We start from the raw sequence: 25,399 nt of genomic DNA, 5'->3' as shown, positions 1-25,399 counted from the left end.
GATTATTTAGCTATAGCTGCTCTTCTAGACACAGAGGGGAAGCAGCTTTTTAAAATGAAAGTGTCACTTTTTAAAGTTTGTCTTTAAATAGTGAACATAATTTTACATGGCAATTTAACAAGGAAGTTTGCATCTGGGGGATATTCAGCAGGGGTAAATGTTTGGTGCAGGAGGTGTTTATGTTGCAGTTTTGTCTAGTTTTATCATATCTGCTGTGGACTAAATTAGTGCTGACTTAAGCTTAACCACAAGGCTGTGGTTTTGAGTTTCCATAAAGCAGTACTACTGTTTTGCTAGGTGCAGATAACCTCGGGGCTTATTCAAACTCCTGGAAGGAACATGATAGGCAATATTTGATTTCAACAGCTAAATATAATATTATTGATTTCTGATGTTCATAGTGCTATCAGCAATATCTAAATAAAACAACAAAATTGGCAACAATATGATTGCAGGGAAGGAATGTGGCTATGATAAGTTTTGAAAATACAGCTTTTCAAAATACAAAAAAAAAACCAAACCCAGGCATTGTGCAATTATCAGAGTGCCAGAGCTCCCAATTCAATCGTTTTCCAAACACCCTAGAAATCTGAAGTTTGGTTATCCCCCAGACCTATGAAAAAACAGTTGGTTAATATTTCATCAACCATTTTGGTTATTATTATTAAATCTCTATAAATCCCTCACTAAAGTCCTGTTTAATGTGAGTTAATGAAAGTCATTGTGGATAAGATATCTGGAATTATTTTCTTTTGCTCACTCACCTGCCTGATAGATGCCACTCCTGCCCAACTGTAGCATGTTACTTACCGGTACATCTCAATCAATCCTACAACCCAACCCCAAATACATTCATGCAGGAGAAGGTCCCAATGTATTCTGTAAAATGTACTCTCTGGTAAATAAATAAGTTTAGGGGTTCAATCGAAAGGCTACTGTCTTTGTGAGAAGAAAAGAAGCTTTCTTTTACTTTTGTTTGTTTGCCACTTGATCTGCCCCTCATTTTTTTCATTATTGTCTTCTAATGAGAAGTTTGTTGTTATTAGGAATTTACAAAGCTGCCTTATACGAGTCAGACCAATGGTCCATCTAGCTCAGTATTATCTACGATGGTTGTGGCTCTCCAGGGTTTCAGAGTCTTTCCCAGCCCTACCTGAGGGAGCTGAAGAGCAAACCTGGCACTGTCTGCACGCAAAACAGATGCTCTACCACTGAGCTACGGCTGGAAGGCACCAAGAAATCCAGTGATGGATGTTTTCCTTCTACACTGATGCATCACAACTCAAATGCTGCACCTGTTGCTTCTCTACCTATCACAAAGCTCTGAAACACACAAGAGCCAGTAAACAAAACAGGCAGAAACTCCCTTCATCTGTAATTTAGCTTAGTAAGTTCTCGTACATTTTTGCCCTTTTGTGAGCTTAAATGGGAATTGCTGTAGCTACGGGTGGCACTAAATGGCCAAGGGGAAGGGGACCCACCAATTTCCCACCAAGGGCCCAAACAAACTTGGAGTCGAGCCTGTCTATACAAAAGTCTATATGAAGGAGGAATATTTCATCTTCCAAATGTTGACATGCATAACTCATGTTGCCTCCAGTGTGCTGAATGTCCCAAGATATGCAACCACATTGCTCAGTGAACTAGAAGCCATTGTGTGTCCACAATACCCCCTTTTGATATATTCCTTCTGACAGGAATTTGAGATGGATAGGATCCACCATGTCCTCATCATGAATCTCTGACAACGAATTTCAAATAAACTGTCACTCCACTTTTTATGTTCTACATAATGATGTTGATAGTGTGCTCTCTATTATCACTGATGCTTGTTTCCTGTCTGGATTAGAAAACACTTCCCAAATTCAGTGTTCATTTATCTTGTAGGAGTTTTAAACTAGTTTCATGATGTAATGCATTGCAGGGGTGGAGAACCTGTGCTATTTCAGGCCTTGTTGACTCTTAACTTTCATTAGCCCCAGCCAGGATCTTGGATTGTCAGAGACAATGGGAATTGTAGTCCAACAGCATCTGGAGAGTCATAGGTTCCCATGCCTGCTATAGCACCTCAAGGCTGTAAGAAAACACTGCATTTATAAAAAAAAAAAAATCAAACCTGATTTCCCTTATTTCCCCTGACCTTGCATAACCCCTGCAGTTTCAAAGTGTTACCCCCTGTATTGTTTTAAACATACATTAACTATGAAGTATGGATTACTGCAGAGGGTGCCAACCTTGGGGGGGCAGTGGCCATATCTATAATTTTGAGGAAGTTCCGTGGGTGTGTCCCAAAAAGGCTGCCATGGAGTGTGGCACAATAAAAAATGGCTGCCACATCTAAAAGAGCAGAAAAAGCGAAAGGACCACAAAATTACTTAGGTATCTCTCCCCCCCCCCCCCGCCTCCAGTCAAGAGGTAGAAGGGCACCTGCATCAGTCACCACCACATTCAGTCACAGAGGAAAGCTCTTTGCACCTCTCCTCTGTTCAGATTTTTCTATTATTGTCTCTTGCAGTTATTACTGTTGTGAATTGCTTTGGTATTCACTGAATGAAAAGTGGCATGGTGATGGTGATGCCTGGACCTCCATTGTAACCTATCAAGGAAGCTAGACTGGATTACCTTTGAAGTCCCTTCCTGTTCTATGATTCTATAATTCAGGAGGGAGGAAGCTTTCTGACTCCAAGGTCCACACTCCCTCATTGCTAACCATCTAGAGTCCATGCGTCAGCAGCGGGAAGGGCCATACCCTCATACATAACCCACATTCATATTCTCTCTCTCTCTCTCTCTCTCTCTCTCTCTCTCTCTCTCTCTCACACACACACACACACACACACACACACCATTTCCCCACAATTAAAAGTAAAAATTGGTCAGAAGGTAGATTTTGAATAATTGCCCACATCAATGGAGTGCAATATCCAAATTGGAAATTGAATCTGCCAGAATGCCACACAATCCCTAATCAAGATATATGTGGGTGACTGTCTAAATCTGATCCCTGGAAGAAACCCCATGCAGAGGTGTATTCTAAGAAATTTTCCAGACGATTTCCTCAAGAAGCCAATGTTAGGCAGAATCCTGATTTGAGACCTCATGAGTCCCAAGCTGGCTGAGTTTACTTAGGGCATCTCCACACCATACATTTAAAGCACATCTAAAGTGCATGGCTTCCCTGGAAACTATAGTTTACCTCTCACAGAGCTATCATTCCCAGCACCCACAAAACTACAGTTTCCAGCAGTCTTTGAGGGAAGCCATGTGCTTTAAATATAACATCAACTTTTGTCACTATTTCCCTCAGAAATGCAGATTCTGAATCATCCTCTCAGATACACCTTTACCAGATCCTAAGTGAGAAATCAAAGCCAGGAACTCAAAGCAAACTCTGAGACCTTCACTTCTTCCCTGTTAACGGTGAAACATATTACCAAAGTGCTTCCTGAGTAAGCCACTTCCGATCCTGGGGAGGAGATGGGCTGGCGGGCTTCACAACCATCCCATGTGCGCGGGGGCTGGCTTCAACCCCCGCGAGACTGAGGGAATCCCGGTCGCATCGCCCACCTAGCCAGCCAATCGGGTGGCTGGGGGTGTGTGGCCTGCCCTCTTTTCGCCGCGCCAACCAGCTGATTTTCCCACCCTCCCTCCCTTTAGGTAGGCTCCTGACATTGCTATGGGCTTCGGTCGGTTACCGCAAGGGGCCTGGTAGGAATTTTTCCCAATTGGCGATTTCAGCCAATCGGTTTTTCACCTACCTCGTAGCACCTCATCACAACTCCTCGGCATTGGCGGTTAGGCATTGGAAAGAAGGGGTTAAGAGGATGTGGGGGGGGAGGAAACGCCATCACCTCCCCCCAAAAGCTAAGGGTAGTCCGTTAAAGGATTCCGGGGGGGGCGTGGCCCTGTCCGAAACCTATGGAGGTGTGGGCCTAAGGCACGCCCCCGAGCGGTGACCCGGGGCAGCTCCTAGTTGACCTGCCTCAGCAGACTCCCCCTTCTGGTGTTAACCCATCTCGGTCTTCATGCAGTCGGGCTGGAGCTGGTTAGTCGATAGGACCAATGCCTAAGCCAATATCTCTCATTCCCGAAATCAATAAAGTTGTGGCCTAATTCGCCCATTTAACCTTAATACTTGGTGTCCTGTGTCATTAGTTCTCCTTCCTGGGGGGGCGGAAACTCGCCACACAAATGTTGGTGCACTGGTGTTCTCAAATATGACTTGTGCTTGGCACCAATATTTTAATAGTTGTCACTGTAAATTGTAGTCAGTGATATCACTGAGTTGGGAATAAGAAAAGAAATAATTAGCAAGGAACTCTGAGATTAAAAGAACATAAAAAGAAGCTAAAAATAGCAAGTTTAAAGAAGGTTGTTCTTCTAAAATGGCTAAAATCATAGCAGGGATCTAATTAGCAAAGAAATCTTCCATCAAATTTCGTCACATGCAGTAAAGTGCACATAGTAGGTTCAGTAGCTTGACTGAACCTCCATGCAGAATTCAAATTTATGCAATCTCTGCGTTAACTAGACTGTTTAGTGATTCAGAACTACACAACCTCTTCTCTGACTGTATTGAATCTCTGATCAGAGCAGCTTCCTGCAACCAAGTTAGTACATAGGCTCTACATTGACCTTGTTGCTAGGCTACATCATCCCTTCACTGCATAAAAATTGAAGACTTATAGAATCATAGAATTGTAGAGTTTGAAGGGATCCTGAGGATCATCTAGTCTAACCCAATGCAAAGCAGGAAGCTCAACTAAAGCATCCAAACTCCAAAGTTCTCCATGCTGGCAGAGATAAGGGATCACATAAGCCCTCATTGTTACATCTGAAGCAGCACCCCAATTCTACAAGTTGTATCCTGAATTGAAGAGTTCACTTTGAGTGATGTTTTCCATGTAACTTCATTGTAATAATTCAAAGGCAGGTATCTGGGTGTCTGCCATTCAATACATTTTCTGTTGGTGATAAATTCTGGCAAGAGGTTTTTTATACAGATGCATTTATGGGAATAATGTCAGGAGATAAAATACGGATGCAAAATGTTAGTGCTAAATTTGGTCACCAGTCTTCTCAGCACAAATATGCACACCAGAAATATACATCATTTTACCAAATGCTACCAATATCTGAAGCACGTAAATCTCTCTGTGGAGGAAACACGTGAAGCCACTCTTAGCACTATGCACCAATGTGAAAAGAGGATAAGCAAAGCAGTCAGTCACACTCCCTGGACTCCCTGGTCCTGAATAGGGTAACTGTGCCCCTGAAGGACCAGGTGCGCAGCCTGGGAGTCATTTTGGACTCACAGCTCTCCATGGAGGCACAGGTCAATTCTGTGTCCGGGGCAGCTGTTTATCAGCTCCATCTGGTACGCAGGCTGAGACCCTACCTGCCCGCGGACTGTCTCGCCAGAGTGGTGCATGCTCTAGTTATCTCCCGCTTGGACTGCTGCAATGCGCTCTATGTGGGGCTACCTTTGAAGGTGACTCAGAAACTACAACTTATCCAGAATGCGGCAGCTAGACTGGTGACTGGGGGCGGCCGCCGAGACCACATAACACCGGTCTTGAAAGACCTACATTGGCTCCCAGTACGTTTCCGAGCACAATTCAAAGTGCTGCTGTTGACCTTTAAAGCCCTAAACGGCCTCGGCCCAGTATACCTGAAGGAGCGTCTCCACCCCCATTGTTCTGCCCGGACACTGAGGTCCAGTGCCGAGGGCCTTCTGGCGGTTCCCTCATTGCGAGAAGCAAAGCTACAGGGAACCAGGCAGAGGGCCTTCTCGGTAGTGGCGCCCGTCCTGTGGAATGCCCTCCCATCAGATGTCGAAGCGATAAATAACTACCTGACATCCAGAAGACATCTTAAGGCAGCCCTGTTCAGGGAAGTTTTTAATCTGTGATATTTTAGTGTATTTTTGGTTTCTATGGAAGCCGCCCAGAGTGGCTGGGGAAACCCAGCCAGATGGGCGGGGTACAAATAAATTATTATTATTATTATTATTATTATTATTATTATTATTATTATTACACATTTCTTTCCAACTGATCCAATTAATATAAATGACCAATTTGCTGCATCTCCAATGGATTAAAATATTAGGGATAAAATACCTAGTGTGAGTGAACTCTAGTAACAAAGTATTGAGGGAAAAATAAGGGGGCAGATATGTTAAACACTTGTGCAATCATGGCAACAGGGTGAGGAGGTCAGGGCAGTGAAGTCTTAATGCAACTGCCTGCCTGGTACACAGGCTGTGGATGCCATGTGCCATGTAGATCATGTGAGAGAGGAATGAATGGTTTTTGCATATCAGCACCAGAGATACTGGGAAATATAGTTCTGAAGTCCCTGAGCAAAAATATATGTTACAATGATTCTCCAGTGCACAAAATTTCTATGCACAGAGCCTGCTACACAGAGTGTCAGAGTCTCAATGCATTGACATCTGTATGTTAGCCCAGCAGAGAAAATAGCAGCTTTGAGGGGGTTTTAAATGGACAAACAACATGGTAGAAAATAATTAACATCCCTCCTCCCTGGCCGTGGTCCTGATCAAATTTGCACATGCTTGGCTGCTTTTAAAAGAGACAGGACATCTGATTTTGGGCCACCAATGTCTTGTTTAATCCGGCCCTTAGGGAAGGGGGTTAAACAAATGCATGGAAGATAGGTCTATCAACAGCTGTTAACTACGACAGTTAAATGGAATCTCCAGGCTCAGAGACAGAGACAGTGTGCCTCTGAATATCAGGTATGAGCAAAAGAAAATAACGCATGTTGACTGTTCTAGTTACACAGGCTTCTTGGAAGCATCTGGCTAGCTGAACTAGGTGGACTCTTGGTCTGACTTAGAAGGGCTCCTCTTATTTAACTCAGTAGTAGAGCACAGTCCCTGAAATCTCTAGGCAGAAAACCCCTTAGCTAAAACCCTGGAGAGCCACGGCTAGTCAACATAAACAATACTGAGCTAAATGGACCAATAATCTGACTCAGGATAATGGAGCTTCACATTTTCCTATTTTCTTATGGGCAGCTTCAAAGGGAACAAGAGCAGAAATATAATGTCCAAAACCCATCATGTAATATTGCAGCAAGATGAGAGGAAAAGACAGCACAGAATTACTGTTAGCCGCATCTTGAAACTGTAATCTTTTAAATCATGTGCTGATTATTACTTTCCATCTTGCCTCAAGTGTAGCCTATTGGAAGATTTTCACACATGCCCCTCTTCCAGCATGAGTGAAATCCAAATCCAAAAGTCAGCATGCCTATTCTCTGCATGTCTTTAGGCTTTATCTGCTTAAGGTACTGAGAAAAAACACATTTGTACTCCCATTAATCCTGAAGAGTCCCATTACAAGTTTTTACCACCATTAATCCCTGCAGCGTTGAGGAAGAGAGAGGATCCTATGAGGAATGAGTCAAAGCTAAAGCACATCACAGTCATACCAGTGTTTTAAGCCGTTCCACTTTGAGCTGAGATTTAAAGGGGGGCAGGAAAGACAAAAAATATATCACATGTTGGTGTATTTAAACATTCATAACTTTATAACTAGCCAGTCTATTTTCTTCCAACAAAGAAGCTTCTATTGAAGGGCACAAGCAACTTAAAAAGGCCAAATCTGAAAACTCAATGGTACATCGTGATTTGCAACTCTTTGTCCACAGACCTCATAAATCACTTTTATTCTTCCTACTTCCTAACAGTAGCAGCAGCCCTTAAACAGTGTGTAAAATTGAAGCATCCAGCTAATGTGAAAAGTATTCAATGAAGAATTCAGATCAGGAGTAGGAAACCTGTTGCTCTCCAGATGTTGTTAGACTCCAGTCCCCCACCCAGTCCCATCTATCATGGTGATGATGGCAGAGCCCTCCGAAGAGTCACAGGTTCCCCACCCATGTGCTAGGTGAGATCTCTTCCTGTAACTAGTGTTCCATAGCTTAAGAACTGGAAAGTGCTGCCTGGCACCTCAATCCTGAATATATTTACTCAAAAGCAAGCCTAATTGATTTGAAAGGAGCTTAGTTTCACAGAAAGTATGCTTAGGATCCCAGTCTATAACAATGAGGATGTACTTATCTTTAAGTAAAATCCTACTGATTTTTAAACTAGGCTGTTCAAGTGTTTAAAGGTAAGGATGTGTTTTGCTAGATTATGTTTCATATCCAGGGGCCTAGCCGAATAATAAGATTTATGTGCCTTGGATTTTAAGATTAAAATGTTGAAAAGAATAACACTAAAAACCAGTAACATGGACAAATCAACTGCACCAAAAAGCACAGAATCATAGAAATAAACTGCAATCCTATTTCTATTGTGAAAAATAACCACTTTATTTCAAATAAGTTCAGCATCTTCTATGAATGTATACATTCAGAGATATGAACACCTGCCTGTTACACTATCACCAATTTGTCCTTTAACCTTTGGCCCTTTCCTTTGATCTTAAAGAATAAGGAACTGGGAAATGAATATTTAAGGGAACAATTATCTGAAGGGGGAAATAATTGGAGGCATGTCTACATGGAAATTTGTTTGGAGGGATCTGCTAGAGAAAGAAAATAGGTTCAGCAAAATTGAGCCATGAGAATGACGAAACTGGGTTTAGCTATGGCATCAGAACATAGGAAGATCCCTGCTAGACTCACAGAAAATCCCAACTAATTCTACATTTTGTTTCAACATAAGCAAGATGTGAAAGTGAGACCAACACTGCCTTTTTCGTTTATTAAGAGTGAGAGGAACAGGGATCTCCTAACAACTCCCAGCACCTTTCACAAGCTATAGGTCTCAGACTTGCCTGGAGAAAGCCATGACTGTTTATAGTGGTATCATAGCGCTGAAAATATATAGTGTGAATGTGACCACAGACAAACAATACCAGAGTTGGCCTTACCATTAGGAAGAGTGAGGCAGCCACCTGAGTCAATCTATTTTTGGTATCTTTAAATGGTGCCAAATAATTCAATAGCTATTACCATTGTACTTCTCTAGTAGTTAGAGAAGGGGAGAGATGCATGTGTTTGCATCTGATGCCAAAATAATTTAATTGGCCTTAGGTACTATGGATCCTAACTGGGTGTGGGGCAGGGAGAGCAACACCGTTTTCTGCTCCGCTACAGACAGCAAAATGTCTTGGTACAAACTGGTACACACACAAGCATACAGAGAATACTGTCACTAAGCTGGACACTCAAGTGGCAGTTAGCTCAGTTGGTTAGAGTGTGGTGCTGATAATGCCAAGGTTGTGGGTTGGATTCCCATACAAGCCGCATGCATTGCAGAGGATTTGCCTTGATGACCCTTGAGGTCCCTTCCAACTCTACAGTTCTATGATTCTAAGCAAGATAATTCGTTCCGGAGGTTCGTTCTTAACCTGAAACTGTTCTTAACCTGAAGCACCACTTTAGCTAATGGGGCCTCCTGCTGCTGCCACGCCGCCGGAGCCCAATTTCTGTTCTTATCCTGAAGCAAAGTTCTTAACCCGAGGTACTATTTCTGGGTTAGCAGAGTTTGTAACCTGAAGCGTATGTAATCTGAAGCATCTGTAACCCAGGGTACCACTGTATACTGTTACTCAAGAGACACAGAGGTCTTCAAGTATTTAACACTGGATTTAAATCAATCACACCAAAGGCCAGAATTTAGGGGCTGGGGCTGAAGGGACAAGACTTACCTCATAACTAACACTCAAGACAGACACAAACAACAGCAAGAGAAATTAGGGTGCAACGGATTTTAGGAAAGTAATGTTCTAGATTGGAATAAGAAGGCCACACCTGCAGACTACAAGCCCCAACAGCTCTAACAATGTCAGTGTTGCTGCTCCCAGCAGGAAAGGATTTATAGGTGTGTGCGGCATTAGGGCCATATGGGGCTGAGGGGCCTCCAAACCATTAGTGTGCCTTGTTATCTGAGAGGATAGCTTTGAAATGTGACTACAAGCAATGAATTGAGATGGTTGAATTCTAGCATTTTAGTTGTTTTGTTTCTACTGTTTGCTTCTCCTTCTTTCCAATTAAAATCAGTGGAGGCTGGTCCGTTAGGGCAGAGGTCACCAACCTGGTGCCCATGAAGGCCTTCATTGGCATCCCTGAAGGAGGTACCAGACTCAGAGCTTTCATTAAAAAAGAAGAAGTTTCTAGCCCTTCTAATAAGAAATTTATCAATCATAACATGCAGGTACCTTTCTGAATAATTTCTTTCAAATGAGCCAGCCTGGCTGTTACTGCCTCTCAATGTTTTTAGCCAATAAGTGAGGTCAGAGCTGTGACTGATATAGTAAGTTGTTTGGACCCGAGGCAATAGGAATCCATGCAGTGCTAACAGAGATGGATTTATAATGGTACAATTGCAGCAATTGCACCTGGGCTCATGGCAGCAGAAGACCCAAACACTGAGTTTTTATTTTTTTTTAACAGTATGTCTTCAGCCCTTCTAGAAATAAAGCTACAAAGTGTAATGTGCAGGCAGCCTTCAAAGCTGTGGGTTGCCAACCTGATGTAAGCAGAGGGACGACTATAATCTATCTTCAAGCTCCGCAGCGTGAAGCATTTGCTGGAGTTGGAAGGACCCACCAACTTCCAACTCCCATTGGCTATGATACTAACTTCTCCCCTACTTTCTGGAAGGATTTGCCTGGGCGGCTGCTGTGGGACAAAATGAGAGGAGAGGAGAGGAGAAGAGAGGAGAGGAGAGGAGAGGAGAGGAGAGGAGAGGAGAGGAGAGGAGAGGAGAGGAGAGGAGAGGAGTGATAGCTGCTACACCTCTGGTGTTGGGGGTGGGGGAAAGTGCCGAGACCATTTCACCTCCTCTTCTTTGGCTGCCCAGGGAAGGACTTTCTGAAAAGATGGGGAGCTAAGAAGTGCGGAGGCAACACATACATTAAAAATTTGTTAAACTCCCTCTTCCAAATCAGGCAGATCTTTTTGTAATGGGAAAAGACAACAGGAATTCCAGCCACAGAACCCTTACATTACATGAAGTTTGGCCATCTATCCAAGAACCTGAAATCCAGAATACACCTTAAGGTAAAAAATAGCCCATGGTTTGGTACAAATTGCATTTAATATCTCAAAAGGGAGGTGGAGGGACATAGGAAGAAAGGCCTTTCCCCCCAGGATTTGAATCTACCAACAATAATCCTGTGCTTCTTATATATGCTAATTCATCCATCAGCAACCACCGAAGACTCATCATCTTTGATGGTTTGTGAGGTTAAAATGGGACAGAATGAATAATAAAAAAAGGCACTGAGAAGGTCACAAATATTACAGACATCTGTCTTGAGGACATGTAATCTAGGAAACTGTAGTGCCACCCTTGCAGCATATCAGACAAGCCTGGTTTGAACAAAGTATGATAAGATAATATTGTACTAATAAATATTATTATTGTTAAAAAATAAACCAATGCACTAATGATAAACTAGAGCTTACAACACTATATTCATCAATAGCTATGACCCATAAGCACAAGGAGTCCACCTCTGTGACCACAAGCCAGTGACCTCTGTCTAATGCTGCTGCACAGCCCAGCCTACCATAAAACATCTGCATCTATAATTCACACAATTAAAAAAAATATCAGGAAATGAGAGCAAGGAAGAAAAAAATATTAAGAAAATGGGTGAGAGAAGATTTCCTTTCAGGGTTGCATCCCCATCCCTCATTCACCGATAACAGCAGAGCCCCAAATTATCAACTACATTGTAACTACATTAACTTGCATGAGGGTATTTTTTTTTCTCCAGCCTAAGTACTTCCAAATATAGCTATTTAGCTGATATTCTTCCATTTTCTGAAGCTTCATGGTAAAATATATAACCTATCGCTGCAATCCTGTGCACACTTATTTGGGAGCAAAGCCAATTGAATATAACGGGATTTCCATATAACTATGCATAGGAGTGGGCTATTGTGTATGGGGGGTGTGTGCTTAAATCCTATTTCTGCCATGGACTTAAGCATATCAGTGTCTGTTCCTCCTCTTTACAGGGAAGATAATAATAACCTCTCAGAGCATTGCTGTGCAGCACTTCTCAGCTTGTGAGAAATTCCTACAGAAACTGGAAAGCAGGAGAACAAAATCAGCCAAAGACAAAATGTTGTATTTGTCATACTTGCCCCAAGCAGAGTTCAAGTGGATTAAAGGATAGCAGAAGGAATGGGAGGCAGAGCACTAGTTTATTAGTTCACAGTTGCTAAGAAGAGAGCAGGCACATTCTATTTCTTTGCCCAGTCAAGATATATACAAAATCTGGTTTTATCAGGGAGGTTGTTTCAGTTCTCCTGGCAACTGTTCATACAGTTATAGGATGCCAACACATAGGGATGCTCACTTTATACTTTGAGAAACTTGGGTTTAGATATTCACAAATCAATTAAAAAACACACACAAAATAAAATTAAAAAGTTTTCTTATTATTTGAATTATCATGTTATTTATTATTGACATCATAAATTAAATTATGGCTGCATTATTGCTAACCAAGCTCAGGGTGCACTCAATTAAAATAAAGAAGAAGCAAAAGGATTTCATGACAAGGAAGCAACCCTCTGAGGTTGCAAATGCATTACCTTTTTGTCGCTCAGCCCAGACACCTGGTCTACATACTCCTCTTGGATCATGAAGGCAGCCAAATTGGCAGTGTAACTGGCCAGAAAGATGACAGCAAAGAAGGCCCACACAGACACCATGATCTTGCTTGTAGTTCCCTTGGGATTCTGCACTGGCACAGAGTTGTTGAATACCAGGCCCCACAATAGCCAGATAGCTTTGCCAATGGTGAAAGAAGGACCACCAGGCTCTGAAATGACCAGAAACATAAGCAGAAATAGTGATCAGACTGGCAAAGTCCGTCATTCCAAGTAGTTAGTACAAAATCCTGACCCTTTTCTTTTATACATCACTTTGTCTGATTGCGCAAACATAGGTTGGTATACTGGAAGAATCCCATAAATTTGCATGCTTTTCTTCCTCTCTTTCTCTGTTCTTCCTGGTTAATATCAACTAATTTACAGCAGAATTCTAACTATGTCTGCTCAGAAGTAAGCCCCAACAGGACCTACTCCTGGGTAAGTGTCCATAGAATTGCAGTGTTAAATCTGAAGAGGTAAAATAGCAGTTGGCTTCTAAAACAGAGACTGAAACCAGGGTTAGAAGTTTACCTCAATCTCTGGTTTAGAAGCTAACTATGGTCAGTGGTAACTGTTCTTATGCCAGGTCAGGTGTAGCAATGAAACCTTGCAGTTAACACTAACCAGAGAAAGATAGGGAAATTCATGCAGCTGGAGGAAGTTGGGAGATGGCACAACCTTGTTGGATGTTCCCAGTTATCAAAGCATGGTTTGGCAGTGTGATGGGTCAGTGGTAGGCTTCAGGTTTCATGGCAGAGCCAATCAGTTATCAGCCAATAGGCTTCCCAGTTCCCCATGTAATTGAAGAAAGAAGTCATGTTTGGGGAGAGCCTGACTAGTGTTCTGGGAGAGGGAACTCCTTTTTACTACTCTAAAACAAAACAAAACAAAAAGGATGTGCTCTCCAACCCTAGAAAGGGAAAGCACATCGAAAATAATAAAAATTATTGAAAAACACTTGGCACTGCTGATGTTCACCTGTTGTCTTTTGAGGGCTACATGAGTGTTCTTGGGATTGAATGATCCTCTAACAAAAAGTAAAAACAGTCCCCAAGAAAGCACAACTCTAAAAGCTGAACTTTAAAAAGTACAGAAAATTGTGTTATGAGTGTAAATGAGTGAGGGTGGGGTGTTTTGCTCATCTCTATTTGTTGTGACACTGACATTTAGGTGGGTACAGTGGAATTCCAGTGGCCACATTCTGCACAAAGGACAACAATTTGCATTTCCCATCCACAAAATGCTGTAGGTGGAACGCAGGGGAAATGTGACAGTCCTGTAGCAGAAAAGTGTCTTAAATAAATATGCCTGGATCCCACAAAATAAATGAGTAAAAGGACCCTAACGTTCTGTGGGAAACCCGGAAACAAATCTGTCCTTGGCTGCTCAGCTCAGTGGGTGACCTTGGGCAACTCACCTAGTCATCATCTTCTGGTTGCTGTGAAGCTAAAAGGTCATTTTGAGTACCTCAGATGAAGGGTGAGGTATAACAAAACGTCATCTGCCTTAACAATGCATACATGCATTTTTGTTTATCCAAACGTTATCGTAAATAGAGTCACTGAAGCGACTAACTCCGCAAGCCACTCCTGCAACCTAAACTGCAACAGGGAGGAAGTGATACACGTGCCTCCCCGTAAGATGAAAGTATGCAGTGCTGCTCTCTGAGTCTTGGCATACTTATGTATGACTTGCAAACAGAGGCACGCATAAATCTTTTTCACATCATGAGTTTTAGACATTCAGGAGCACTCCCATGAGTAGAACAGAAATTTCATGACGCCTCTAGCTCTATAACAAATTGTGGCATTTGGTATCATAGCTATTGTTGTTCTGTTAAGTAAGTGTGAGCACAGGTTTTCAAAAGTTCTTTAAGTCGTACAAGGTCACTGTGATCTAAACAACTAGAAACATCCATGCAATGAAGTACAAGGCCAAGAGAGTTCCTTCACACAGCTGCTCTTTTTCCCTCTGCATTTTAATGGAACTAACTCAAACCAAGTTCACAGAGTCTATTAGTTATGCTTATTAATGCAGGCTTATGTGCCACAACTCCAGCTGACTTTCAATAAGAATTGAATGAATGTATCTGATGGCAAATCTGGCTCCCACATATGCAATGCAGATGAGATAAGTTATTATGAGAAACATTCATTTTGCATTTTTTGGCTTTTTGAATACTTAACAGTGAAGCATTTCATCAACATTTATTTTTGCATGCAAATTAATTTATCTCTGTATTGATGTTTATAATTTGCATTTTAAAAATTTGAGGAAGCGAGTAAGGAACTTTTAAAGGAAACTTTTAAAGGGAAAATGGATAAATAAAATAAAACTTTAAACTAGCTCCACTGCATAATTGCAAAGAAACATTGTTGAACATTGCATATTTTCAGTTTTGCATGGTCTATATTTGCTGCTGCTTCATCCAGAATCACCATAGATTTATAAAGCAAGAGTACCTTTTCAGGATACCTTAACAGTTAAGATATGACTATCATCCTCAATGACTACACAGAAGTAAGTCCCATTGAGTTGCATAGGCTAACATCATGTGGACTATGCAAACAGCTGCAAACACACAGTGAACTCTGTGTAGCATTTGGTATCCAGAAAAAACACACATGAACATATCCATATTGGCCTTGTGCAATGCATGTTTCTCATAACAATGTATGTCATCATTTCACATATAGAATCCAGTTTTACCCCAAATAATTCATTCAAGCTATTCACCATTCACATCTGTTCTGCTACCTGTACTAAAAATATGTGCATGGTGTGTATACAGAAATTTCATCATGAGCATCTTCATGAATATTCACAACTCTGCATACATCTCTTTAGATATGTGCATTGGTCCATGTATGCTGTCCACAGCTTGTGGACATCAGCTCCCTTTGGCATGACTATACATAAAGCTCTGACTAAATTTCCATTTCAAAATATCTTTTCTTCAGGGCTCAAAAACTTGGTGGCATAGATACGTTCAGGGCAAATTTGAGAAGCGGGTAAAACGATTTTCACACAAATATCTCAGTTCAAGCATCTTCATATTTTCAGCCTGTGGGTAAACCAGAAGGTCTTACGTAGGGGGCCATTTCACAGCTCAACGAAGCCTAGGGAATATACCAGTATCTTACCAGCATCCAAGTGCTTTCACTTATTTTCTGTATTCTGCCTTTGCCCTTCACTCATAAATCAACTCTCTAATCAGACAGCTTTGCACCTTTTGCTCCCCGTCCCTCTGCAACTACTCCATCTACATCCCCCACCCACCCAAGGATATTAAATTAATAGTTAATATGTCTCAAATTTATGGAGGCAGTAGAGTATGACAGTGGAGATGGTTTGTCGTTTCTGCTGCTTCAAGCACCCCTAGATTGCTGTAACTTCCTTATCCCTGTCCTTCTTCTGACACACAATCTAGATGTGAATTAATTTGCAAGGGGTTAATGTGCAGAGGTTCTCCATTAGGCACTTTGGGTGAATCTCTGAAAGGAAATAATTCCATTAATGCAATTAGTGTAATGAGAGATAGATGAATGTAACATTACATAGCTTTGTAATATCATCACCATCATTGTCGTCATGTAAATTTCCAGTTATACAGCCAAGGCAAGCAGAACCAAAGTAGGAAAAGCAATCAAGGGTTGCAAATTTATTACGTTAAAATTCATATGCATGACAAAATTTGCAAAATATTGCACATATTTCAGTTTAACAAAGTAGCATGTTTACTTTGGAGAAATTATGAGCAAACACACATAGGGTCAGGCAGATAATTTCAGGTCAGCTGGAAATTAGTGGCTCTGTATTGTGAGCCACGCAAATGCCCAATCATCCAAAGAGATCCATTTAAATTTTCTGCTGTTTGTGAATCTATTGATTCAACTTCTTTCCTTGTTTACCCAAAGAAAATACAAAATGGTTGACATATATGCAGGAAGAGGATAAAATGAAGCCAGGCTAAACAAGCAAGACCATAATCGTTGCATGTTGAGAGATATGTCTCCTTACCTCTGCCATCAGCCAGACACCGGTTGTATCCCACAGGGCTGAAGTACTCAAAGACAAAGACAGCCACCGCAGAGATTATAAGCAGCATTACAAACATCATCACCCATACATCAGCACTGAATGGCTCTAAAGAGAAAAAAGACAGCAAATTTGTAGGTACTTTTCCATCCTACCCCAAAATACAAGCCAGCCCCATCAGTGGAAGCCAAGTGCAAGGACTTCTGCTTATGGAAAGGGCCTTTCCCCCTTGTCTCCTCACACTGCCCCCTAGGGAGGAGAGCTGGTATTGTTCCAACTGGCAAGCAGAATTGCTTATGTGGGTGGAAAGATTGGAAGAGACCATCATTAAATTCCACCCCGAACTGATTTGGTTACTGTTTCTTTACAGTTACTGTTACTCTAAATGGCAGTTGCTTTCAGGTACAGAACTTACACAGGAGTGAGTTTTTGCCAGCACCTTACGGTATATAATGAAGGGGTCAGGTGAGCTTCCCTGGAGAGAGCATTCCAAAAGCAAGAAACTACTGCAGAAAGGGCCAGTTCTTGTATTGCCACCCTCCAGAACTCACACAAAGAAGGGCCTCGGGCCCTTCTTGCAGGCTCTGGGTGGGTTAGTATGGGGAGAGGTAAAGGTAAAGGGACCCCTGACCATTAGGTCCAGTCGTGGCCGACTCTGGGGTTGCGGCGCTCATCTCGCTTTATTGGCCGAGGGAGCCGTCATACAGCTTCCGGGTCATGTGGCCAGCATGACTAAGACACTTCTGGCGAACCAGAGCACAGAAACGCCGTTTACCTTCCCGCCGGAGAGGTACCTATTTATCTACTTGCACTTTGAGGGACCAAGCAACGGGAGCTCACCCCGTCGTGGGGATTCGAACCGCCGGCCTTGTGATCGGCAAGTCCTAGGCTCTGTGGTTTAACCCACAGCACCACCCGCGTCCCATGGGGAGAGGTGGTAATATGCAATTGCAGTACTTTGCAATATGTTCTAGTGGTCCTGCCTTTGAAATGTGTTCAAAATACTGCTTTCAGGCTGATGTTGGGATCCTGTTGTCTGGAGCACGTGACTCCATTGTTAATCACTCTGCTTTGACTCTCAGCCTGGTTTAACCCAGGCTCTGGAACTCTCTGCCCCAGAAAGCCAGCCTAGTCCTTTCCCTTTCTGTAGACTGGCACAGAGTGCCATATTGATGTAGATCCTCAGAATGGAAATGCACTAGTCAGTTAAGAATTAGTATCTAATTTTTTGTCAGTATATTTTCTCTGCTGCTATTGTGATTTCAATTGATTTTTTAAAGTTTTATGGTGCTTTGAGGGCTTTGCAGACAAAAAAGGCCTATAAACTTCAAAAAAGAAAGCAAGAAAGAGACTCTGCCTTCACTTTTTTGGATATAAGGCAAAGTGATAGGAAAAGCTTCTTCTGAACGTCTGCATGTCATACTGCTGGGATGCCAAATGATTGTCAAAGGTCAACTCCGGGCTTTGGGAAGCAAAGATCAGGGGAAAGCTGAAGAAATGTATTTGAACATAATTAAACTTCTAGTTCTGGAACCTGGGACCAATATTTCTAAAGTTATTTGTTAGTATTCTCATTTTCAGATCTAGAACCTGGTTCTGAAATCTAGTTCAGGATTGAACTTCAGGGTGTATAAAGTTTCTTTCAAGCAGTGTGTGTGTGCTGTTTGTTTTTTAAATTAGAAAAAGAACAGCAAACATTCTGGTTGTTTTTCTTAAAATATTTCCCCCTGCACTTTGCCTCAATATAAATATATATAATTTTAAAAACTTTACCTAAAAAGGCAGAAGGTGAGACAGTCCCATTGCTTCGCGACACCATTACACTAATGCCTGTCTCAATGAAGGGTACAGAAAAGTCTACCACTTCTGAGCGTTCTGCATTTATGGTGAGGGATCCCACCGCCATATAGGCACGTTTGTCAACCACCTGAGACAAGGGGACAGAAAAATAGTTAATGCAGAGACTAGAGTCTAGCATGCAGGAGCTGGAACCTGTTCAAGAATAAAGGATGCTTTCGGGTAAGTTAAAACAACGACAGGATGCCACACATTCATAAGGTTTTGTATATATGAGGCAGGAAGGGAGAAAGCAAGGGCAAATGGGGTTGACATCACATTTGGAACTGGGAACTGGGAAAGATAAAGGAAAAAGAAAGTAGGAGGAAGGTGGCACATTGTGCAATAAGAGAGGAGAAAAAGAGTGGCAGGCTAGCTAAGGATTGTTTCACATCATATTTGAACATTCAGAATGGAAGGTCAGATCAGTGAAAGGAAAAAAATAATGCCTGGGAAGGACCATCCTTTTTTTCCATTTCCCTGGAAAACAACAGCCCTCCCCACAAGTGTGCCCTTTTATGGCAACCAATTGGTTGTGGGTTGGTTTCGGTATTTGTGTACACACATATGTACACATACCTGCAAAACACTTTGGGTGTTGGGATCAGAGACGATGTACATTTAGGAACACCATAGGAGGCTGCTTTATGCTGAATTAGACCACTGATCCATCTAGCTCAGCACTGTGTACACTGACTGGCAGCAGCTCTCCAGGGTTTCAGGCACGGATGTCTCCCAGTGCTACCTGCAGATGTCAAGGGTTGACCCTGTGACTGAGCTGTTGCCCACAGATTTAGAGACTTGGAGGAAGGTGGCAAAAATCCTTTAAACTTTACAGTTGTATATACTGGTGTTTCCCTTTGTGTTATTGCATGTCATACCTCGCATCACCTCCTCCATCAAACGCATGCTGAGAAATACTCTGGCAGTAAATGGACCACAAGCAGCAGAAAACAACATTATTTCTATTGCTCTTCATTTCCTGCTTGTTCCAGAAAATATTTTTTTCTTACATTTGCTTTTATATTAAAAAAAAAACCCATGTAAATATCATATAACTTCACAAATTTGCTTGGTGATAATTCCAAGATGATAATTTTTCCCAATGGCAAAATTCAAATTGCTACACAGATTTGGAAAGCATGACTCAATTTCTGCCCCAAGAACAAATATCATCCGGCCATAGGGGGGAAATAATTCATTCAGTCTGTTGGTGAGCCTGTAAGTAAAAGCAGGTACCTTTCATGGCTTACCTCGCCTATCATTCCATTCCATGTTCCATTGATCTTCTTCCCATGTTTACCATTGGTTACCAAGTAAAGGTCATAGGTGAACTTGACAAACTTGGAGATTTTCTTGAGAATATCAATACAAAACCCTTTGCAACATTTCTTGGTGTACGCAGTCTCCTCATCCGTCTTGTTGCTAAACAGTCACAACAAAAAGTGATTAAGTGTAACTGATAAATGATATTTTAAAACTAAAAACAAAAACATATGGCCCATTTTTTCCATCATGCTGCACTCAGAAAGTGGATTTAATCTTGAGAAATTCCATATGATCCTTGAAAAACACAGAACTACCATGTTTAGTTCCAAATTCAAACTTTGTGTGGCATTCTCAGCAGAAACTGAATGTTATAAGCAGAAATTTTGAAAATATATTCTTGTCATTTTTCTTTTTTCATCTTCTTCCTTTTTTTTAGACAAAGGTGCTAATTTCCAACAAAAATGTGATTTGGACAATTTTGATCTGTGCTAGAATTTAGAATTGTTTAAAATTGCCTACTGTTATCCCCTACTTCTTTCCTTGGCTAATCTCTCTATCATTCTCCACTAGCTGAAAACTCTGCTTGATGTTTTGCTGAATGAGCCAAGCTGATTGGAACGTTGGGTTAGTGGCAAGTGGCAACAAAGCCAGCCTGAGACAGTCCAGCTGGCTTTGCTGCTGTGGAGAGAAACATGCTAGGAGGAATCAGCTGGAGAAAGATCCTGTTGGCACTTACTCTGTCACATTTCTTTTTTGGCATGGGACAGTGTTTCTCATACAGGTACCGCTTAGAGGGTCCACATTTTCCACAATGACAAACGGTGCTTCTTCTAGGGTCACTATGCTGAGATGGTCGTCCGCACGCTCCTCACTGTCAGGGTAAAGCTCAGAACGTGGCCACACATAATATTTCATCTTGAGACGCTTGTCCTTCCACCATCCCACCTGAAGCAATGGAAAAACAGAAAGAGATCATTGCTAAAGCTATCACCCCCAAATTACAGTCCACATGGTCAACTGAACTTTGTAGAAATACATGAAAACTGAAGGTCTGGATTAATTAATTTTAAAACTACTCACGAATCCCTGATCCAAAAATGAAGCCAGTCTTAATGAAGCAGCAACAGCATCCCATTAAAACCCACAGAAACAAAAAGCCTCAGCTGTTTCCCAAAAGACAAGCAGCGATGGGGCCAAACACACATGCACAACCCTCAGGAAGGTGTCACACAAAAATAGCTCTGTCTCTTATGCCCAAGTCCAACAACAAGAAGGCTTGGAACAGGGCTCAGAAGTAGATCTCAGTGCTTTGATCAGGTTCATATGGGAGTAGGTGATTATTGAGATTCCCTGGTCTTAGATCATTCAGGGCCTGAAACGTCAAAGTCAGCACCTTGAATTTAGAAACAAACTGGTAACCAGTGGAACATCAGAATAATAGGATCTAACTTGCAAACTCCGTTTAGAACTCTGGAAGCTGCTTTCTCAACCATCTTCAAAGGTAGTGTACATTACAATAATCTAACCTGGGAGCAACTAGGGCACATGGATAAATGGCCATGCCCAGTTTCTCCAGAAAAGGGAACAGCTGCAGATTAGCTTGAAGTTTTTAAGAAGATTCCTGGTCATGATGGCACTGTTCCCTGGACATCCAAGAGCAAAGCTGAATGCTGACTTTAAGAGGAATGTAACCCGTGCTTCTTTGTGAAGTACTTGAATGGGATGTTACCTCAGCTAACACCACATTGCAAAGATAAAGGTTTTCCATGTTCCCTGGCTGAATTATTATTATTATACCTATTATACCTTTAATAAACACCCATTTAAGATTTTGCTACAAAAATGTAAAAAAAGAAAAGAAAAAATAATATATTGCTCAGTTTTCTGCAACACATGACAAGGAAGCTTAAATAAGCTTAGTTTTATGCTACTATGTATGACATTATGAACCTTCATCTTCCATTAATACCCAAAGTAAGTTCCTGGGAACTTGACATTACTGTACTGTGTTTTCTACATTGAGTACAAGATATAGAAAAAAAAATTCTTCGAAATTGGTTCTGATCCATTCACAAGTTGACATTTTTAGGACTAATGCTCCTTGAGGTGCAATATTCCCCACAGAAAGTCCAGAATACCTATCAATGATGCTTTCAGACATGAAAAGTCCTGCCTTTGTGCCCATTATTTCCATCACCATTGACACTAATTACTGCCTTGGTTAGCAGATATGAGACAAGAGGGCACAGGCTGAACAAACTCCCCTATATTTTGTGGCTGTGGCTCCCTCAACCTCCACCCACTGGGTTTTGGTCAAGGCAAGGTGAATAGGGGAGCAGTGTGGGTGGAAGACTAAAGTGAACTTTGGTTGCTCACTCTTTACCTGCTTTGTGGGCTTTAGTTCCTCATGCCTGTCAGTTCACCCTCTTCTACTATTGCATCTGATGTTTTAGAATCACTGGACAAAAGCACTTGTTATAGCCTCTTTGGATGTCAAAGGTTACGTCAGTATAATCAAGGATTTTTGGGTATTCTGAATTTAACAGCACCCAGATCATTAAATATTTATGGCTCCTTTTAAAAAAATATTATCAAATTAAGGTTTTAAAAAAAGAGAGAGAATCCAATGTGGGCTTAGTAAACAAGTTATTCCAAGAAAGGAATAAAAGTCATTTACAGGCATAGGTGACCTGCTTACTCAGGACAGTGGCGTAGCGTGGGTTGTCAGCACCCGGGGCAAGGCAAGTAATTTGCGCCCCCTAACCCCCAGATGTTGCGCCCGGTGCGGCCGGCCCCCCTGCACCCTCCATGCTATGCCACTGACTCAGGATCCCAAAGGGTTTACAGAGGACTTGAACAGTCAAATCCATAGGTATTACAAGAATTATGATAGGTGGGTCTGACATTCTCCTGAGTAGGCAATAAAATACATTGTAGTGTTATGAATTTTGGGTTTGTTTAGAAGCCTAGAAACTCATCTTGGCATATGTGTGCAGTGCAGAATGTGTTGCACAATGTATGGAGGTGATACTAAGTAAAACACTGCTAAAACCTTCAGTTGCTGGTGGAAAGTTTAAACACTTTGATGGATTTCCATGTGCACAAACCTCCATTACAGAATCCCACATGGGTGGTAGGTGCATCTAAATATTTAACCACAGGGGCAACAGGAAGCCCCTATCGGTCTCTTTCACAACAACAGCACCAAGTTTTAGGTGGTGGGGCTGGTAAGACTCCCTTAGCCCTGACCATATAGTGGGTCATATAGATGTTCTACAAAACCACATGGGATATGTTCAAGGACAAGCAAACAGATAGTGGAAAACCGCAACTGTTAAATGCTTCACAAGACAGGGGATGCTCCAATCTGCAGTACAAAGGGTGGTCAGAGTCTGTGCTAGCAGCTTTTGGCAAATATGGCAGTGTGTGCAAGCTGACACACTACAGACAAGGAACTTTGTGTGGCTACAATCCCTTCAAGACATCAGGCAAGTACCTCCAGATGGCTGAGTGAACATTTAAAGAGCATTTCTGTGTCTTAATGAGGTCTCAGAGTTTAAATGATTAAGGCAACATCCAGTCACCTGTCAACAGCAAACTATCAACTGAACCCAGAAATAAGGATTATTAGGCAAAGAGATTCTGACTGCATGGTTACAATCCTATGTATGCTTACTTAGAAATAAGTGACTCCGAACTGAGTAGGGCTCACTACTGAGGATCTTGGTGTGAGAGACATTCCTTTCCTTTCTTTTTAGGGTATATCAGACATCACATCATTTTAGATGAGAAAAGCATAGCAAGGACATGAGTGCAGCAAACACAGTATTCTACAACCTGACAATCTGTTTGCATGCCTATGAGAGGAGCAATGAAATATGAAAAAATCATTCCATTCCAATAAGCCTCATATCAATTGTCCAAAGTAGAGGGAAAGGGAAAGTTGTATGTGTGTGTTGGACCAGGTAAATACCACTGACACAAGCTAACATTTTGTATTTAAAATAACACTTTAGCACTTCTAACAGGCAGATTTGAGTCTCTAAGTGTAGGCTACAGATATCATGTTAAAAATTCCTTCCTCAGAGAACTGGATCGGAAGAGAGGATCCCCTTTCGTTTTTGAGGTGGATAATGCATTTGCATGGATGTGAACATGCATGACTGACTCTTATAAAAACAGGGGAAAGATCTGAGGAGGGAGGCACTGTGGAATGGGGGAAATATCCAAAGTATCATTTAATAATATATGCAATTTGGAGGGTGCAATGTGTTACAAAGATGGCACTATTACTAACAGAATTAAAAGTCACATTTTTCAAGGCAAAGTAATTAAAAGCTAAGGCTTCCAATTAAAATAATAATGATAATTCTAAAAGGCTGTACAAACAAAAGGAAAGCATTCTGGAATCCCTGCAGATTTTGAGCTAGCAGTAAGTACATTGCTACAGCCATGGCTTTTGCACTGCACCAGCTTACCTTCTAATTGGTAACTCCCTGTGCAGTTCATAGAAGTCACCCTTGTAAACCTGTAAACCTCCTGTTTAGTACAGGGAAGTACAGCTGGGAATGTCCCCTGTCTGAAACCCTTGAGAGCATTTCAGTGTACAGACAATAATGAGCTACATGGACCAACGTTCTGACTTGGCATAATACAGCATAAGATTCCTATGGACCTGGAACTTTAGGGCCTTCGCAAAGAAAGCAGGTTCCCACAACATTTTTATATATGCGTGACTCATTTCATGCACTTGCACACATTGAACTGGTCTTCTAATTGTTCAGTCTGCCTTATCCAATTGTTGTCACCAACTGGAAATCTCTAGAGCCAGTGTGGTGTAGTGGTTAAGAGTGGTAGTCTTGTAATCTGGGAAACCGGGTTCGAGTCTCCACTCCTCCACATGCAGCTGCTGGGTGACCTTGGGCTAGTCACACTTCTTTGAAGTCTCTCAGCCCCACTTACCTCACAGAGTGTTTGTTGTGGGGGAGGAAGGGAAAGGAGAATGTTAGCCGCTTTGAGACTCCTGAAGGGGAGTGAAAGGCGGGATATCAAATCCAAACTCTTCTTCTTCTTCTTCTCTAGATGAGCTGACTGAACTGGAACGAACGACAACTGGGCATGTGCTAAATCACTCACCAGACTGGTTCAGTTTGCAAAAATCCATTTGTGTTGATCTTAATATGTGCAAAAGGAATAGCGAGAAGCACCCCCAAGTAACTTTATTCATTGCCTGACTCATCCTGAGTACCCTGTTCAGTCAGTCAAGCTATGTTTTATGCAACCCTGCGGATGCTCTGCTTTTAGTTGGAAGCCCCTGTTGGCAGCATCTCTGCTATTCTTTATGTCTCCACTATTAGAGCCACACATCATCAAAGAGGTCAGCATGCAACAGTTGGAGAAGGAGTATGTAGAAAATCTGTTTACAAACACTTAGGGTAATTAATTAACCATGTTGGTCAAAGGAGATTAATATTGGTGGAAGCTTCGCATGCAGAATTAATTAAAATGAAAAGTGCTCCTTCACAAGCTTCAAGTTCACCTTTCAGCAGCACCTGGCAAAATCTCTCTTTTTCACTACACCTGCAAAACAGGTGATGGTTATTAA

General features: G+C 41.8%; 1 protein-coding gene across 11 annotated transcripts in view; it reads right to left on the bottom strand.

Annotated features, from left to right (window-relative positions):
• Positions 1 to 25,399, bottom strand: part of GRIN2B (glutamate ionotropic receptor NMDA type subunit 2B) — a 287,257-nt gene that overhangs the window by 19,916 nt on the left and 241,942 nt on the right. For all 11 annotated transcript variants that reach the window (XM_083698538.1, XM_083698545.1, XM_083698544.1 and 8 more), the window contains 5 exons: positions 20,531 to 20,739; positions 19,779 to 19,950; positions 18,463 to 18,616; positions 16,672 to 16,797; positions 12,592 to 12,821 (listed from right to left, as the gene is read on the bottom strand). In XM_083698538.1, the coding sequence (XP_083554664.1) occupies positions 12,592 to 12,821; positions 16,672 to 16,797; positions 18,463 to 18,616; positions 19,779 to 19,950; positions 20,531 to 20,739 (891 nt within the window). The remainder of the gene's footprint in view (positions 1 to 12,591; positions 12,822 to 16,671; positions 16,798 to 18,462; positions 18,617 to 19,778; positions 19,951 to 20,530; positions 20,740 to 25,399) is intronic.

Source organism: Podarcis gaigeae (assembly GCF_964106915.1).
Source record: "Podarcis gaigeae genome assembly, chromosome: 10".
NCBI classification, from domain to species: Eukaryota; Metazoa; Chordata; class Lepidosauria; order Squamata; family Lacertidae; genus Podarcis; species Podarcis gaigeae.
Note: the sequence above shows the minus strand (reverse complement) of the source record. Positions and strands in the feature narration are given on the sequence as shown.